A 19,289-nucleotide genomic window follows, 5' to 3' on the forward strand; every position below is an offset into this window, starting at 1 on the left:
AACTACTGACTTCACCTAAGACTACTTCCATAATACATAAAGGGGCAGGCAGGTTGATGGCTGAGGTCTCCAGGACTCTGAACAAATCCAAATCGTATTCTGTGATATCATCTACTGTTGAATTCTTCTCTGTACTTGTAATATTTTTATGGTACTGTTATAGTGAGGATTACTTGTGTTCGGTTCTGTGTATTGTATTGACTCCCCTTCTTTTTGACATCCACTGCACGCCCAACCTACCTGAAAAGGGGTCTCTCTTTGAATTGCTTTTCCCAAGGTTTCTTCCATTTTTTTTCCCCTGCTAGGGTTAATTTTGTCTTTTCTGCTTAGAGAGTCAAGTCTGGGGGGCTGTCAAGAGGCAGGGCCTGTTAAAGCCCATTGTGGCACTCCTTGTGTAATTTTGGGCTGTACAAAAATAAATTGTATTGTATAAAGACACAGATTTGTTTAAAGTACACATCTGGATCCACCTGTTCTTGTGAACATTTTTTTTTATTATTAAAGAGTAAAAGTAAAAATGGATGTATGAAGGAACAAGACAATGACATATTTTATAAACAACAACCCAACCCCAGAATCTGAGCCCGGCTACTCCAACCCTGTGAGGAACAAAATACACAAAAATAAAGAGAGCAGCTAAAGTGATGTCTGCATGACTGGGAAGCGTTTCCCACCCACACCCAAAATGAAGAAGGCATATTTTTTTCCTAATTAAACTACAGAAGCTAATTCTTTATCCTCAGGATTCAGCACTCGAATCTTTACATCATTGACAGCCCTATCTAACACATGCAGAAATACAACTGCATTTGATCTCCACCTACAAGAATCAAGTCTGCAGTAAAGTCAAAAGTGATGGCGTAAGGTGGTGGTGGCAGTCAGGGAAGCCACAGAAGGGTCACTAGCTTGGAGATCCACGCAGCTTAAAAAAGCGAGGGTAGTGAGGGCAGCAGTGGCGTGTGTCATGTCGACTTTTTATCTCCTTTATACGACAATCAAATCACATGCTGAAATGCTAAAGTCCTTTATGGCAGTGAGCCACGTCACACTCTTTTCACATTTTCTTTTGTTGGGTTATTACGAGCAGCCCGTTCCTTATTCTAACTATAGCTTTCTACAGTTGAAGTCAAAAGTTTCCATACATTTAGGGCGAAGTCTTTAAAACTCACTTTATAACCCACCCACAGATTTTGTGCTAACAAACCTATAAATTAAGCATATCATTTCAAATACCTACTTTGTGCATGATAAAAGTAATCATTTCCCACAATGTTCACTGAGCTCATAGTATTTCCCTTTTTATTAATTAAAATACAATTGCAGGGGGTCACAAGTTTACATACACTTTGTTAACAGCTTGGAAAATTCCAGAAAATCTCACGTGCAATAGAAAATCCTAGTATTTATTTTTTCCAGAATTTTTTTTACTTTTTGAAGTTTTTTAGGTCTTTCCTGATGTTATAAGGCACTGGTAATGGCCAAATGTGACTTCATTCTGGTCATAACACAATGAAAGAAGTTAATATGTACAGTGATCCCTCCTCGATTGTGGGGTTTGCATTCCAGAACCCCCCGCGAAAGGTGAAAAGCCACGAAGTAAAAACCATAAAGCCATTATAAACTTTCCCACACTCTTATAAACATTCCCCGCAGAGTTATACAGCATAAACCCTTTGTATTCTCTTAGATATTAGTTAAGATTCGTTGAAATTATGTATGTAAACACACTGTTTATATACAGTAAAACCTAAATGTTATTTTAAAGATATTGAAGTGTCTCCAGTATCACGTATGTTACAGCCATTACGATAGAAAGGCCACCAGCAATAAATTCGTACAATGCAAGAAAAATTGTATATATTAAAATGTGCATACAGTGACACTAAACGTACGTACGTGTACTAAATACGGTTATGGCTACTCACCAACAATGATACGACGACTTGTGCGATAACAATGAGTTAAAGGAGAGCGTTACAGCTCTTCTAAAGGAGCCTCTTCAGGCGACTGTGTAGCACCGCTGTCGTCGTCTGGAGTTTCTTCTTCCACTGAAGGCGTACTCAGCAGTTTTTTGCAGGTAAGGAACATCGTGATGGGCAGTTGCTGGCGCTGCTTTTTCATTTGTGTAAGGAGGTTTTTATACACTTCCGTGGCGTCATCAAGAGCATTTCTAAATTGCAAAGAATGAATCATTTGTGGGTCCCATTCTTCAACCGATATCTGGAGATCTTTTGCCATTCGTAGAATGGTCGCGAGATGCCCGAGAGTTAGGCCGGCGTCTTCTTCCTGTGCTGGGTCCTCTTGTTCCTTATCTTCCTCGCTCGCGGACTTGGTCACCTCGGCCAAATCTTCGTTGCTCGGTGTCTCAGAGTCGGCATCGAGCAGCTCATTAATGAAACTTAAATCTTTGCATAGCGAAACATGTTGTTGCTGAATGAGCGAGATGACATTTCCTGGTTAACGCAAAGCAGAATTGAATTCTGCGCTCCGTTGCTGAGCCAATCAGCACCCAGGAACTTAACCGCATGCTCTGATTGGGTATCTTCTCAGCAATCGGCCAACAGCGTCCCTTGTATGAAAGCAACTGGGCAAAGCAACTGAGGAAGCATGTAGCAGAAGTAAAAAGACCCATTGGCCGCAGAAACCCGTGAACCAGCGGAAAATCTGCGATATATATTTAAATATGATTAAATAAATAAATCTGCAATAGAGTGAAACCGCGAAAGTCGATGTGCGATATGGCTTGGGATTACTGTACACCGTATGTTAATACTGCAGGACAATAACCTAGCAACTCCACAGACTGATGAGGAAAGACAGCCTACCTATGAAAACGTTGAATTATGACCACCTGATTTAAATGCTGCGACTGTGTGATTTAAATGGCAAGTGTTGTTGATTTGTGAAAAAAAAAAACAATATTGTGTGTGTGAAGCTCAGGAAAACTGAAATCTAGAGATTGTGAATTATAGGGGCGACATAGTTTTCTCAATTTGCTACAAACTTGAAAGATGTGACATATGAGGCCTTTCCATAGTTGGTGAGAAATGATGTCAAGCCTCTAAGCAATTAGACAATTCTGATAGTCAAACTGGAGCCAACATGTGGATGGACGTCAAGGCCGATCATCAAACTCACTGCCACTTTGCTTGACATAATGGGAAAATTAAAAAAAAAAATGGCATTGGTAACAGCAGGAGAGAGCGACTGCAAGCTGAAAACGTTTTCTAATCTGGACTGGGGATAGTGGCGTGAGAAGTACAAAGAATACGCCTTAGCGAGAGGAGATTTAAACAAGAGGAATCAAAGATGAAGTTGTGGCAAATTTACAAAGCGCCAGTGTGGAGCAGGGTAAGCAATGACACAAAAGGGCATTTATCAAAAAGAGGATTCATATAAGGGTGTGCATCAATGCCTATAATTATTTCAAAGGCTTTAAAGAATATGATAAGTCAGAGATACCCACTTAGAAAGGAGGGGGTCTGCAGTTGCAGCAAAACGCAATTTTTATTTATTTATTTAAAAAAAAACTACCAATCACAACAAGAAGCCAGCAGAATCTGCCAAAGGGATCTGAACTCGAATAAATGTTTTCCACCTGCAAGTTACATCGCATCCCAGTAATTACACAGCATTTGTGAGACTCTCCCACACAATAATGCCTATTGTTAAGTCAATGCACATCTCTATTAAGCAGTTTTGATTCTTGTAAAAAGGTATTATCTTTTTTTTTTTTTTTGATTACACTAGTAAAAGTCAAGGATGGTGGATATTTTAGTAATAATTGAGGCCCTGAACATTCTGGACAGCGGCTGTTAGGCAGCCAATGGACTTAAAGGAGAAATAACACAGAGAATGGAAACAAAATTATTAAGAAATAACTCGACTGCACCGGTGCCCACTCAAATATTTTCTAGCCACACACACATTCTGAATGTTCCTTACATCAGACCCACCCATAATAGATAGATAGATAGATACTTTATTAATCTCAAGGGGAAATTCATAATATATAATCCCAGCCCCCAAAGCCTCACCATGGAATTTAACCCAGCAGAACCCCCACATTTCACCCCAAAGCACCTGAAGAAGAACCCCACAAGAAAACACAATTAGATATTTTTTACAATTTGCAGCTACCAAGCACACCCCCAAGCATCACAACATGGTGCATAAAAATTGAAGAACGAACAGAATCCCCTGTAAGTAAAATATAATAACCTGATGGAGACCACGTCAGGAGGGGGTATATGTGTTTTGCTGCACATGGGGTTGGCAAAGGCTGAAGTGTTGTGAGACAGCATGGGGGACCACTGCTGTACCCCGGCAGGAACATAAACACAATAAAATAAATAGGCCTCCCTGCCAATCAACTAGTAAACTCCCCATGACGAAAATGCAACAAGGAATGTCAGTCAATAATTGAAATGATAAACATTAACAGACACAGATGGCTAGAACTGTTCCACCACAAACATTAAAAAATATAAAAGAGTCTGCACGTAATCCATCTTGAGCTGGAAGGGCTTGCAGCCTTGTGTGCGACTCCAGAAGAAAAGGCTGTTATGAAAAGAAGATGCCGGTAGCCTGGAAGCCATGAATTGCCTCTGTGGCTTTCTTCAGATCATTGAATTTCACATAACTCTATCAGTGAGACACTTTTTAGATGAGGAGGAGAGAGAAGAAATGTCTGAAGCCCTGCGCTGCGAGCAGGTCCTATGACTGGGCTCATCACCTTTTGTGCTTGCACTGTGAAAGGACTAAAGTCTGAGCAAAAGATGAACTTGATGGCCTTTAACGGATAAATTGGGGTATTTTTTGGCCTCACGAAAAGCCATCAAATGGTCTGCATAATTAAGAAATCACACTATAATGAGGCCATGAATGGCCCGAGTCAGCCTTGGAAGTAATAAATCCTGTGGTGCCCTTCCACAGTTGTGGAAACGTTTTCAAGGCAGGAAAATGTTTTGCCTAAAAACTCTATTGGATCGCCTTTCTTCACATTTTCCTTAATATTAAAGAGACAAAGAGACAAGAGACATTGCCATTCCAATGTTTGTATTTTATTTTTGTGGAGTTCACCATGTCTACCTAAATTCTGAATTCTTTCTTGAACTCTTTTTAACTTTGGCTATTTCATGGTGGATTACAGCCAGATCTTACTGAAAAGTGTTTTGGATTTTTACACGGCGAGACTCTCCTATTCAAGTTGTCAACTTCAAGCGCTGAGAAGAAATGCCCGTGCCGGTGTGGTTCCCTATTTACCTGACAAGGTAAGAAGATGGTATCGGTGCTGCTGAGCCGGTGCTAAGATAAAAGCCAAGTGGCTTGCAAGAAAGTGGTGCTATAAACCTTCAGTGCCTTCTATGATCCTGGGAAATGTGAACTCACTACCAAATAAGATCGACGAACTAGCCACGCTGGTGAGAAATGTCAGAACCTACAGAGATTGCAGCTTGCTGTGTTTTAGTGAAACTTGGCTAACAACTACCATCCCAGATGCTAACGTGGAGCTACCCGGGTTTAGCACAGTTAGAGGGGACAGAGACGCAAATACCAGCGGGAAGAAGAAAGGAGGAGGTGTCGCCCTATATGTCAATAAAAAGTGGTGCAACTCAGGACACGTAAACGTTAAAATCTCCACTTGCTGCAGTGACATCGAACTGTTGGGCGTAAGTTTGCCTCCCTATTACTTGCCCAGAGAGTTTGGACATGTCATAGCATGTGGGCTGCATTAGGAGTGGGCAGGAGGAGGAGTACAGGAAGCTAATCAAAGACTTTGTTAAATGGTGCGACTCAAACCACCTACAACTGAACACCAGCAAAACCAAGGAGCTGGTAGTGGATTTTAGGAGGCCCAGGCCCCTTATGGACCCTGTGATCATCAGAGGTGACTGTGCAGAGGGTGCAGACCTATAAATACCTGGGAATGCAGCTGGATGATAAATTGGACAGGAGTGCCAATACTGATGCTCTGTGTAAGAAAGGTCAGAGCCGACTATACTTCCTTAGAAGGTTGGCGTCCTTCAACATCTGCAATAAGATGCTGCAGATGTTCTACCAGACGGTTGTGGCGAGTGCCCTCTTCTATGCGGTGGTGTGCTTGGGAGGCAGCATAAAGATGAAGGATGCCTCACACCTGGACAAACTTCTTAGGAAGGCAGGCTCTATTGTAGGAATGAAGCTGGACAATTTGACATCCGTGGCAGAGCGATGGGTGCTGAGCAGGCTCCTGTCAATCATGGAGAATCCACTGCATCCACTGAACAGGATCATCTCCAGACAGAAGAGCAGCTTCTGACAAACTGCTGTCACCGTCCTGCTCCACTGACAGACTGAGGAGATTGTTCCTCCCCCACACTATGCGACTCTTCAATTCCACCAAGATAAACATTGACATTATTAGATATTGTCAGTTTTTACATGCATTTTTATTACTCTTTAATATTGTTTTTTGTATCAGTATGCTGCTGCTGGATTATGTGAATTTCCTCCCTTGGCATTAATAAAGTATCTATCTATCTATCTAGTGGCTCTGGAAAATTTCTTCATGTCTGCACAAAAGGCAGCAATGGTAGGATTACCAGTTTCAGTGCCAGAGTAGGTCACAATGTGGAGTTCTTTCTTCATAAGGTTTGAAGTATCCATATGAAACCTTCTGCATAAGGATATAGCTGATAACAGCAAAAGGTAAGAAACTGAATAATTGCTGTCTGATACTGGGAGGAAAATTTGACAAAAGCGAACTAAAAATCAAGTGGTCCCCTAGAGCTACTCAATCATGTCACCATCTACCATTAAACTCAACTTTCATTTTTTTCTCTATCCAGTATGAATCCTTGTGTTTCTCTGAAGATGGAGACTTTCTGTAAGATCTCATTTCATGTTCAGGACAGTCACACAGCATCTCTCAGGGTTAACGTTGCCAATTTGTCTTGACATGCTTAGTGCCAACCCAGGAGTGAACCTCAGTCTTTATTCAGGACAGTTCAGTTGAACTGCATTATTTTGTCCTCCCTTAAGTGTGCAGCGAGGGCTCAGTGTAGCATCTGCATTGTTGCTAAAAACGCTTCATTTTGCAATTTATATGGAATTATGGTAATAAGTAGGGTGTCAAAATGGGCCTAAGGCTTTGTTTTTATAAGTTATGTGGATCCCAGGATGACTGGCACTATTTCTGTTGTTTTTTTTTTCCACCTTTGGCATATTTTGGATTGCTCTTCTTGGTACTTTGCTTCTTTTTCCGTGTGTGTGTGTTTGTATGTCTTTGGAGGCCATAACTGTCATAGAATTGTTTGCCACATTCAGAGCAGCAATATGTCTTCGCTCCAGCATGAATTCGTGAATGTTTCAAAAGAGAACTACTCTGGGTGAATTGTTTGCCACATTCAGGACAGCAAAATGGCTTTTGTCCAGAATGAATTAAATTGTGCCTCTGAAGATGGCTACTTTTAATGTAGCTTTTGCCACATTCTGTACAGACATATGGCTTTTCTCCAGTATGGATTCGTTTATGTGTTTGGAGACTGTAACTGTCAGATAATCGTTTGCCACATTCAGAACAGCAATATGGCTTCTCTCCAGCATGAATTCGCATGTGCTTCAGAAGAGAGCTACTCTGTGTAAATCGTTTGCCACAATCACGACAGCAATATGGCTTTTCCCCAGAATGAATTATATTGTGCCTCTGAAGATGGCTACTTTTAAGGAATCGTTTGCCACATTCGGAGCAGGCATATGGCTTTTCTCCACTGTGGATTCTTATATGTGTTTGAAGACTACGACTGTAAGAAAAACGTTTGCCACATTCAGGGCAGCAATGAGGTTTTTCTCCAGTATGGGTTCCCATGTGTGCCTGAAGAGTGTCATTATAGAGGAATCTTTTGCCACAGTCAGAGCAGCAATATGGCTTTTCCCCAGTATGAATTTTCAAGTGGCTCTGAAGAGTGTTACGGTGAATGAAGCTTTTTCCACATTCAGCACAACCATAGGGTTTTTCTCCAGTATGGATTCTTGAATGTGATTGGAGACTACGTTTGTGAAAAAATCTTTTGCCACATTCAGAGCAGCCATACAGCTTTTCTCCAGTATGGATTCGTTTATGAGTTTGGAGACCGTGACTGTTAGAAAAGCGTTTACCACACTCAGAGCAGCAATATGGCTTCTCTCCAGTATGGACTCTTATGTGGGTCTGAAGGTAGATATTTTTAATAAATCTTTTCCCACATTCAGCACAACCATATGGCTTTTCTTCGGTATGAACTCTTTTGTGGCTCTGAAGAGTGCTACTGTCAGGGAATCTTTTGCCACATTCAGCACAGCCATAGGGCTTTTCTCCAGTGTGCATCCTTATATGTGTTTGGAGACGGCGATTTTTAGAAAATTGCTTGCCACATTCAGAGCAGCAATAAGGCTTTTCTCCAGTATGAATTCTTACATGTGCCTGAAGACTGCCATTTCGGAGGAATCTTTTTCCACATTCAGAACAGCAATATGGCTTCTCTCCTGAGTGAATTCTTACATGATTCTGTAGGGTGTTACTTTGAAAGAATCGTTTTCCACATTCAACACAGCCATAGGGCTTTTCTCCAGAGTGGATTTTTTTATGTCTTTGGAGACTGGAACTTTTAATAAACCGTTTACCACATTCAGAACAGTCATATGGCTTCTCTCCAGTATGGATTCTTTTGTGTACCTGAAGACTGCTGTTATTAATGAATCGTTTGCCACATTCAGAACATGCATATGGCTTTTGTCTTGTATGAATTGACTTATGATCTTCACGGTCAGATTTGTTTGTAAAAGTTTTTCCACAGTCTTGGCCAGCACACAAAGCCTCTTGGTCTGTGTTTTGCCCTTGGTGTTGCTCAGTATCGATGGCTCCAAGCACAGGAAGAGAGTTACACTTAATAGAGGCTGCTGTCAAATTTTCTGATCCTCCTGTTGATTTCTTCATCTTCTCCTTGTCCTGTTTCTGTTGCAGTCTGCACTGAAGAGAAGTTTCAGCAGACAGAGATGAGGAGAAGCTGCCATTCTCCTGGAAATCTGCAATGATACAAATAGCTTAGTTGAATGTTTTGAAATAAATATAACCTTCAGAAAAGATAGGTGGCACACTGGCTGGTGATTGTACCTCAACCTTCTGTTCCATTCATGGGGTATTCTAAGAACATCATTAATGAAATTGAGGCTTAGTTGAATAAGTCTTGCTTAAAAAAAGCCTCATTTTCAAATTGAGGATCAATCAGTTCCACAAATGCAAAGTGTTTACCACAAACTCAAGATGGGCTGAGACAATCTGTGTGTATGTGTGCACTTATGATATTTAAGAAACCCCAAGAACCATGAGGGCTTGGAAAGACATGGTGGAGAGTGCGACATCTTTAGAGTGAGTACTTGTGACTTTAATTGTGAAGCCGATGGTATACATGGTGTATTATGGGATATCCTAAAAATAAGTTTTATTAAATTTTCATAGTACACAAGAACAATGCAAGAGAAACATTAGCAGTCCTGTCAGCAGCTGAGCAAGAATTAACACTTGGTCTATAATAACACTGAAAGGATATATGCCTGCTGTTATAAAAAGCAAGAGAGTTTAAATGGAAATCTACAGCAGGCTGATACCCAAGTACATTACAGTTCTGAATTTGTGCATTGTATAAGTAAATGTTAATGACACCATTCAAATAAAAAAAAAAACACACACACAAAAAAGTTTTCTTTCAGTTCTACAGTTTGGGTGTACAGACGTGGACAAACTTGATGGTCCCCTTTCAGCTCATTGAAAAAGTGCTGTATGCCTCGTGAAAAGTGATGAAACATAAAAGCCGTCGTGCCCTGTAAAACTGGAATGACTCGGAAATGTCATCAAGTAAAGTAAAGCAAGTGTGACAAGAGGTCAAGTGTTGCTTATTCTACAAAGATACTCTAAACATGGTCTGGACACATTTGATGGTAGCCCTAGAAAAGATTGTCAGTAACTGGATTTGAGTGATTTTACCACTAGCTGTGGAAAATGAAAGGAAAGTAATTATTTCAAGACACTACATAAATATCTACTCTGAAAGGCGTATTCACAAAAACAAAACTTATCAGAAATGCAAGAGTCTGGAACACTTCTCAGGCAAGGTGTATACAATTTAAACTGATGGACATCTCCGCTATTTAACACTAGAATTACCAGAGCCTACGGAAAAACTTGTAGATCCGTCCCACCTTAAATCACTACTTGAATCCGTCTGCACCTCTCCCAGCATCTTTTGTCCTGTTAATGTGCAGATTAAGAACAGCAAGCAGCAAGTAGCCAGCTATTCCATCCCCGACCATCGCAGAACATGCACAATCTTCTCCCAGCTCATGCCTTGATTGATTATCTGGGAGTGAAGTGGAGTTTCAGAGTGGAAATAATAGATTGTTATTTGGAACACACACATTTCATGTGTGTTCTGTTTCTACTGTAATCTGTGTAAACAAATTGTTAAAACAGAAACTTTTTTCATATTTTAGTAATAAATGTTACAAAATGTAGGCATAAACTATAGAATATATGAAGCCTGATTTCCAAAGATCAAATAAACAGTTTCACAAAAAGTTTCAAGAACAATACAGCAGCCCCCGTGGTGTAGTGCTAAGATTTGCTGTTGTTGCATGTCTACCATGCCTCAGAGACTTGAGTTTGATTTTCTTTTTAACCTCAAAACAGACAAAATTTATAAATTGGTATGCACTGTCAGTTAATGAGATCGTTATATTTTCATGTGGGATGCTCCTTTTAAAACATTTTTTAACAACTGAGACTGCAATTAACGTGAACCTTATAACTGTTATTTTTAAGATCCATAACACACAGATAGACAGAGCACTGCATAATAGAGAGACAGACAAACAGGCAGAGAAGTCACTAAATAAATAGTGAAAGTACTGCATAATATCAAAAAACAGCTAAGGGAATAGTTATATAGATAGATAGGAAAGGCATTATATTATACACATATACATATATATACACACACACACACACTCACCTAAAGGATTATCAGGAACACCTGTTCAATTTCTCATTCATGCAATTATCTAATCAACCAATCACATGGCAGTTGCTTCAATGCATTTAGGGGTGTGGTCCTGGTCAAGACAATCTCCTGAACTCCAAACTGAATGTCAGAATGGGAAAGAAAGGTGATTTAAGCAATTCTGAGCGTGGCATGGTTGTTGGTGCCAGACGGGCCGGTCTGAGTATTTCACAATCTGCTCAGTTACTGGGATTTTCACGCACAACCATTTCTAGGGTTTACAAAGAATGGTGTGAAAAGGGAAAAACATCCAGTATGCGGCAGTCCTGTGGGCGAAAATGCCTTGTTGATGCTAGAGGTCAGAGGAGAATGGGCCGACTGATTCAAGCTGATAGAAGAGCAACTTTGACTGAAATAACCACTCGTTACAACCGAGGTATGCAGCAAAGCATTTGTGAAGCCACAACCTTGAGGCAGATGGGCTACAACAGCAGAAGACCCCACCGGGTACCACTCATCTCCACTACAAATAGGAAAAAGAGGCTACAATTTGCACGAGCTCACCAAAATTGGACAGTTGAAGACTGGAGAAATGTTGCCTGGTCTGATGAGTCTCGATTTCTGTTGAGACATTCAAATGGTAGAGTCAGAATTTGGCGTAAACAGAATGAGAACATGGATCCATCATGCCTTGTTACCACTGTGCAGGCTGGTGGTGGTGGTGTAATGGTGTGGGGATGTTTTCTTGGCACACTTTAGGCCCCTTAGTGCCAATTGGGCATCATTTAAATGTCACGGGCTACCTGAGCATTGTTTCTGACCATGTCCATCCCTTCATGACCACCATGTACCCATCCTCTGATGGCTACTTCCAGCAGGATAATGCACCATGTCACAAAGCTCGAATCATTTCAAATTGGTTTCTTGAACATGACAATGAGTTCACTGTACTAAAATGGCCCCCACAGTCACCAGATCTCAACCCAATAGAGCATCTTTGGGATGTGGTGGAACGGAGCTTCGTGCCCTGGATGTGCATCCCACAAATCTCCATCAACTGCAAGATGCTATCCTATCAATATGGGCCAACATTTCTAAAGAATGCTTTCAGCACCTTGTTGAATCAATGCCACGTAGAATTAAGGCAGTTGTGAAGGCGAAAGGGGGTCAAACACCGTATTAGTATGGTGTTCCTAATAATCCTTTAGGCGAGTGTATATATATATATATATTATAGTAAAATTACTGTTATTACTATATAGATAGACGGAGTTCATAGTATAATAGACAGAAAGAGAAAGCACTACTAAATGAAGAAATAGGTTAGAGCGTGATCGTCATTGAGAAAATAAATAAAACTCAAAAAAAGAAAGGCAACATCGACAAGCTTCTGTTCTAAGACAGCCGCTTCCACAGGAAAGTAAACTGTATCAGTGTCAAGTGTCCTTTCAATGCAATAGAAACCACAGCATATAGAAAAGTGTGCGCATTGCAACAGGTACACACGTTGTAATGTTGGAAAGATGGTTCTTGTACGCTCTAACCCCGCCCCCTGCCTGCCTGTTTGTGTGCCTTTCCTGATTTGACTCAAAGTAACAGTGCGAGCGTTTCTTAGAGTCAGATGGGGGTGAGGGGTTAGAGCGCGTGGTTGCACAGATCGCTGTAGAAACGTAATACGTATGAAATGTGTGTGTTCCAAATAACGATCTATTATTTCCTCTCTAAAACTCCACTTCACTCCCAGATAATCAATCAAGGCATGAGCTGAGAGAAGTTTGTGCACGTTCTAAGTCAGTGGGGGGATGGAATAGCCGGCTGCATGAAGCTTCTGTTTATCAGCACATTTAGATGACAAAAGAGGCTGGTGGAGAGGTGAGAACGGTTTTAAGAAGCGATTTAAGGTGAGACGGATCTACAAGTTTTTTTTTGTAGGCTCTGGTAATTCTCGTGTTAAGACCACATAGCCTGAGGAGCGTAAATACAACATAATCAACTGAAACATTCCCCCAAAGTCAGAAGTTCAGATCCTGGATATGATGGCTTTGTTGACCCCCTGGATTGTGTTAATAATAATTAAGGGTTGTTTACCTGACCTCTTATCTTATATATAAACGTCTACGTGTGGAAGTGTATGTGTCTGTCTGTCTGGCATGAAAGTGAGAGGCGGAGTCGAGGCAAGGGCTACGCCTCTGAGGAAACAGAAAACTTGCTTAGCTGCTAATAACACAAGCGGGGCCAGCACATCAGCAAAACGAAACCTCCAAAGAGAAAGACTTAGTCACTAATACAAAAGCTATGCCACCAACTCGGCAAAATGAGTTCCTTTCAATTAACTGATATCTGTACATTTCATTTTTGTTTCCTGATGATTTCAATAGTTTCTAGGACCCTGGGCTTTTTACAGCATGGGCTTACACATCTAGTAGTTTTATAAATGCCAAGGGGCTTCGCCCCCTGCTCGCTTTGCTCGCCAACCCCCACCAGCTACTCGCCAGCCACTTTGCGGCTCTGCAGCTCACATTGTGATGAGGGGGGCTGAACACACAGTGGACGGGACATCTTCAATGATGGACTCAAGTCCCAGAGCTTTTGTGTTTTCCACCCGGTCTACTGACATTCACCTCCTCTGTGTAAGAGTAACAAGGAGGGGCTGAATGGAAAGACGACCAACACGTGTGTTCATCTGAATACTGCATTTGGGTTTTCCATCTCTGTTTGATACTATTTTGATGCCTTAGAAATCAAATTTAAGTTAAATGAGTACAGTGGTTAGCATGTCTGTTCATAGCTCCTACCAGAAGCTTTGTGGAGTAACAATTGAAGGGGTGGTGGGGGTATGGAGTTAGATGATCAACAGTAGCTGGCATCTGGCAGGTCAGTTGCCTCAGGGGTCAAATCGTGCATCCAGACATCGACCATGCGGACTTCACATGTTCCCTACATGTCTGTATACAAAACTGTATACTTAAAATTGGTAATCGCCATGTATTAGAAAAGCATTATAAGCACATGAGAACCGTAGTCACCATATTTCATTAAGTATTAAGATGCAAGAGTTAGGAGTTAAAAAGCTCATGCCTCTATATTTGTATTACCCTGGATAAGCCACAGACCACCATTATCTCTCAAGTTAAAGTCTGGACACGCAGGAGAGTTGAGAAGAGATGGGACCCTTGATAAAGAGGGGAGTGTAAACTCTTGGGTTGTAAATAGTGGGTGAGCACTGGGAAACAAGAGGAGTGCAGGTAGGGGCTGTCAGACAGATACAGTATGATGGACAGAGAAGAGTTTGACACCCACCCAGCCCGAGAGATAATGGAAGATTAATTAAGGGGTGGAAATTGAGCAGTGAAATATTGAGGAGTCAGATGAGGGTGAATAATGACTTGTGTGATATGAACTGTAATAAATGTAAGAGTTGATTTTAGTTGTTTGCTCATTTTCCCATCTGTGAGGAGTTTTTCTGTGTGCCATAATAATTCAATATTAATTGAATTAATATTGTTTGAAGACATTATCTACAGGATGGTAGTGAGACCAGCTATGTTATATGGGCTGAAGATGGTGGCACTGACCAGAAAGCAGGAGACAGAGCTGGAGGTGGCAGAGTTAGAGTTCTTATATTTGCATTGGGTGTGACGAGGATGGACAGGATTAGAAATGAGGACATTAGAGGGTCAGCTCAGGTTGGACGGTTGGGAAACAAAGTTAGAGAGGTGAGATTGTGTTGGTTTGGACATGTGCAGAGGAGAGATGCTGGGTATATTGGGAGAAGGATGCTAAGGATAGAGCTGCCAGGGAAGAGGAACAAAGGAAGGCCTAAGAGAAGGTTTATGGATGTGGTGATGGGAGTGATAGAACAAGATGACAAGGACAGAAAGAGAAAAATATGGAGGATGATCTGCTGTGGTGACCTCTAATAGGAGCAGCCAAAACAGGAAGAAGTCTTTCCAAACTGTACCTGCCAAGATGCCCATTTCTTCAACTATTTTGGAAAACCTTAATTTGTCTGCGACAGAGCAAGATGAGGACAGATAGAGATGGAAAAAGATGATCCACTGTGGTGAACCCTAAATGGGAGCAGCTGAAAGAGGAAGAAGTTAATTAAAACTATATAATATCTTTCCTCCCCTTCCTGACAACCTCACCCAATTGTAGAAGGCGGAGGAGAAAAAGTGGGGTTTTCACCGAGTCTTCAAAACCTCAGTCGAAGGAGAAGATCTGATATGGAGCAGGAGATCATTCCAATGCCTTGGAGCAACAACTGAAAAAGCCCGGTCACCCTTAAACTTTAGCCACGATGTAGGAACTGCAGGAGGTAACTGACAAGATGAACTCAAATCTCTTGTTACTGAGAGGGGATGAAGGAGATTACAGAGTTAAAGATATTTAGTTTTGCATTGGGTGTGACGAGGACGTACTCATTTCTAAATCTTATCCATTAGATGGGTCAGTTCAGGTCGGAGACAAAGTCAGAGAGGCGAGATGGTGTTGGTTTGGACATGTGTAGAGGAGAGATGCTGAGTACAATGAGTGAAGGGTGCTAAGGATAGAGCTGCCAGGTAAGGGGAACAGAGAAAGACCTAAGAGAAGGTTTATGGATGCTGTGAGAGAGGACATGCAGGTGATGGGGGTGACAGAGCAAGATGACGAGGACAGGAAGAGATGGAAGATGATCTGCTGTGGCGACCCCAAACAAGAGCAGCCAAAAGAAGAAGAAGATGAGATGTAACATATCCATGTTAATTCTAAGTGCACACCAAATCATTAAACTTTCCCCACATATTCCGTAGGTGTGTATTATAACTTGTTTAACAAATCCTCTTTCAGAGTAAACGTCTGCCTGTGTGAGGATGCGAGTCTGTGGAAGCGACCAGCACACAAAAGTCACTCTGTCTGAACGACGCTGGGGATGGCATTAGAAAATGACAGAAGCCTGTCACTGTAGTGGATTTAACTGCAAGAATGGAATGATTTTAGGATTTTTTGTGCACGTGTCCTCCAATCAGAGAAGAGTTGATGCAATACATATTTTAAAAGATTTGCTTTCTTTTCCTTTATACAAAATACTGGTCAAGTTTTAGTGCTAAAATTGCAGCTTTAAGTGAGAAAATCATGTACTGGACGTTTCAGTTATTTTGTATTTTGCACAAACCTTTACATTTTATTATTTGTTAGGTCAGCTATTGTTATTCTTTACGGACTTGAGCAGCTCATCTCTTTTTGTGTTTCTCACATTCATCTACTAAAAAACACCAAACCAAGCACAGGTAGAACTAGTAGATATTCTCACGTTCACTTTCTTTTATGTTTAATCACACTACTTACTTATTCCCACACTCCTAGACAAGTGCTGCTCTTCTTCTTTTGCTCTCTCGTTTCCTTCATTGATTTTCTCTTCAGACTCCAATTTCAGTCCCATAGGACTCTGTTGGGTAGGCAGTTGTCCCGTATTAGTGATCCAGGGCTGTACGCCGGAGTGAAACTCTTCCCCAACATCTTGCTTGAAACTCTTCCCAGCTTCATGCTTTTGCACTGCAAGACTAAACGGGAAATCGTCTGAATCCTCAACTTTAATCTCGATAGTCTTCTCCTCTTTAAAAACTGGAATTCTTCCTTCACATTCTTCGGACTTGACGTGCAAATCTGTCAAGGCACCCCACTCACAATCCTCTTTCTTAATGTGGGCCACTGCTTTATCCGTACTATCCTCTTGGGCCGAGGCCATACTCTCATGTGAAACTCTTCCTTTCTCCTCAAGTGGACATCCCTGGCCAGGAGCACATTAGATAACTCACCGCATGGGATCGAAACTTCCTTTTTATCTGTCAAAATAAAAGTGACAGAATTACTTAACAGAATCACATTTCAGGGTTTGGGTGCTTTACACAGAGAGGAGCAATGGCAGTGCCCAAACTGAATTAGGAAACACACAAGTGCTCAAAGACAGAGAAGAAAGAAATGGGCTAACAGACCAACAGCCAAAGCAAAGGCCAGTTTGTGTCTGAGGTCTCAAGTTCTTTTTCATTCTGCCATGTTTAAGGAGTAATCACACTCACTGGAGAGTTTTATTAAATATTGACTGGTTATTTGTTAATTTGCATGTTCACATGCTGGTGCCAATTTCCTTTTACAAGCCCTGGAGCTTTTCCTCTCTGGTATGTCTAGTTAATATAATCTGTTTTAGTATGTAGGAATAGTTGTTCTGTGAAAATCAAATTATTGCTCTGCTTTAAATCACAGAGGTGAGAGTTGCCATCTATAGAGGTTTTGGTAGAACATCCAATTAATGGTTGATTGATGGTTCACATACAGGTGCCGGTCATAAAATTAGAATATCATGACAAAGTTGATTTATTTCAGTAATTCTATTCAAAAAGTGAAACTTGTAGATTAGATTCATTCATTACACACAGACTGATGTATTTCAAATGTTTATTTCTTTTAATTTTGATGATTATAACTGACAACTAATGAAAGTCCCAAATTCAGTATCTCGGAAAATTAGAATATTGTGAGAAGGTTCAATATTGAAGACACCTGGTGCCACACTTACTCTAATCAGCTCATTAACTCAAAACACCTGCAAAAGCCTTTAAATGGTCGCTCAGTCGAGTTCTGTAGGCTACACAATCAGGGGGAAGACTGCTGACTTGACAGTTGTCCAGAAGACGACCATTGACACCTCGCACAAGGAGGCCAAGACATAAAAGGTCATTGCTAAAGAGGCTGGCTGTTCACAGAGCTCTGTGTCCAAGCACATTAATAGAGAGGTGAAGGGAAGGACAAGATGTGGTAGAAAAAAGTGTACAAGCAATTGGGATAACCGCTTGTACCCTGGAGAGGATTGTGAAACAAAACTGTGGGGGAGATTCACAAAGAGTGGACTGCAGCTGGAGTCAGTGCTTCAAGGACCACCACACACAGACGTATGCAAGACATGGGCTTCAGCTGTCACATTCCTTGTGTCAGGCCACTCTTGAACAAGAGACAGCGTCAGAAGGGTCTCGACTGGACTGCTGCTGAGTGCTCCAAAGTTATGTTCTCTGATGAAAGTAAATTTTGCATTTCCTTTGGAAATCAGGGTCCCAGAGTCTGGAGGAAGAGAGGAGAGGCACAGAATCCACGTTGCTTGAGGTCCAGTGTAAAGTTTCCACAGTCAGTGATGGTTTGGGGTGCCATGTCATCTGCTGGTGTTGGTCCATTGTGTTTTCTGAGGTCCAAGGTCAACACAGCCATCTACCAGGAAGTTTTAGAGCACTTCATGCTTCCTGCTTCTGACGAACTTTACGGAGATGCAGATTTCATTTTCCAACAGGATCTGGCACCTGCAAAAAGTGCCAAAACTACCAGTACCTGGTTTAAGGACCATGATATCCCTGTTCTTGATTAGCCAGCAAACACGCCTGACCTTAACCCCTTAGAAAATCTATGGTTTATTGTGAAGAAGAAGATGAAATACGCCAGACCCAACAATTCAGAAGAGCTGAAGGCCACTATCAGAGCAACATGGGCTCTCATAACACCTGAGCAGTGCCACAGACTGACCGACTCCATGCCACGCCGCATTGCTGCAGTAATCCAGGCCAAAGCAGCCCCAACTAAATATTGAGTGCTGTACAGGCTCATACTTTTCATGTTCATACCTTTCAGTTGGCCAGCATTTCTAAAAATACTTTTGTTGCATTGGTCTTCATTGATATTCTAATTTTCTGAGATACTGAATTTGGGACTTTCATTAGTTGTCAGTTATAATCATCAAAATTAAAAGAAATAAACATTTGAAATACATCAGTCTGTGTGTAATGAATGAATCTAATATACAAATTTCACTTTTTGAATGGAATTACTGAAATAAATCAACTTTGTCATGATATTCTAATTTTATGACCGGCACCTGTACTTATTTTTACAAAGCTTAGTCTATATCGCCTTTTATAATCTATACGAGTCCAAATATCTGCCATATTAAGACTAATGATCTTTTTTGCCCAATCCCGTACCCATACAGTATGCCCTAAGCCTGACACGACCTCCCCAAACTCACAACCAGAGAGCAGAGCTGATCTGACCGAGAGGTCTTGTACCCAAGATTAGGCATCTGTGTTGGCATGGGAATAAAAACCCTTATGCAGTATCACCTTAACTCTTTCAGGTCGGACGTCGACTTTTCTCAGCAGGAGGCGTTGAGAGCAGCAAGCAACTGTAAATGGTGACAAAACCTGCCATTACGTTTTAGTTCGACTCTCTTTGCTAAAAGGAAAGATAGCTTCG

General features: G+C 41.3%; 1 protein-coding gene across 1 annotated transcript in view; it reads right to left on the reverse strand.

Moving 5' to 3' along the window:
• Positions 1-6,607: 6,607 nt before the first annotated feature.
• LOC120528897 (zinc finger protein 721-like) overlaps positions 6,608-19,289 on the reverse strand; it is a 44,770-nt gene continuing 32,088 nt past the window's right edge. Inside the window, exons 4-5 of the mRNA XM_039752973.1 lie at positions 16,344-16,796; positions 6,608-9,045 (exon numbers count right to left, since the gene is read on the reverse strand). Of these exons, the coding sequence (XP_039608907.1) occupies positions 7,172-9,045; positions 16,344-16,796 (2,327 nt within the window). The 3' untranslated portion in view covers positions 6,608-7,171. The remainder of the gene's footprint in view (positions 9,046-16,343; positions 16,797-19,289) is intronic.

Source organism: Polypterus senegalus, chromosome 4 (genome assembly GCF_016835505.1).
Source record: "Polypterus senegalus isolate Bchr_013 chromosome 4, ASM1683550v1, whole genome shotgun sequence".
NCBI classification, from domain to species: Eukaryota; Metazoa; Chordata; class Cladistia; order Polypteriformes; family Polypteridae; genus Polypterus; species Polypterus senegalus.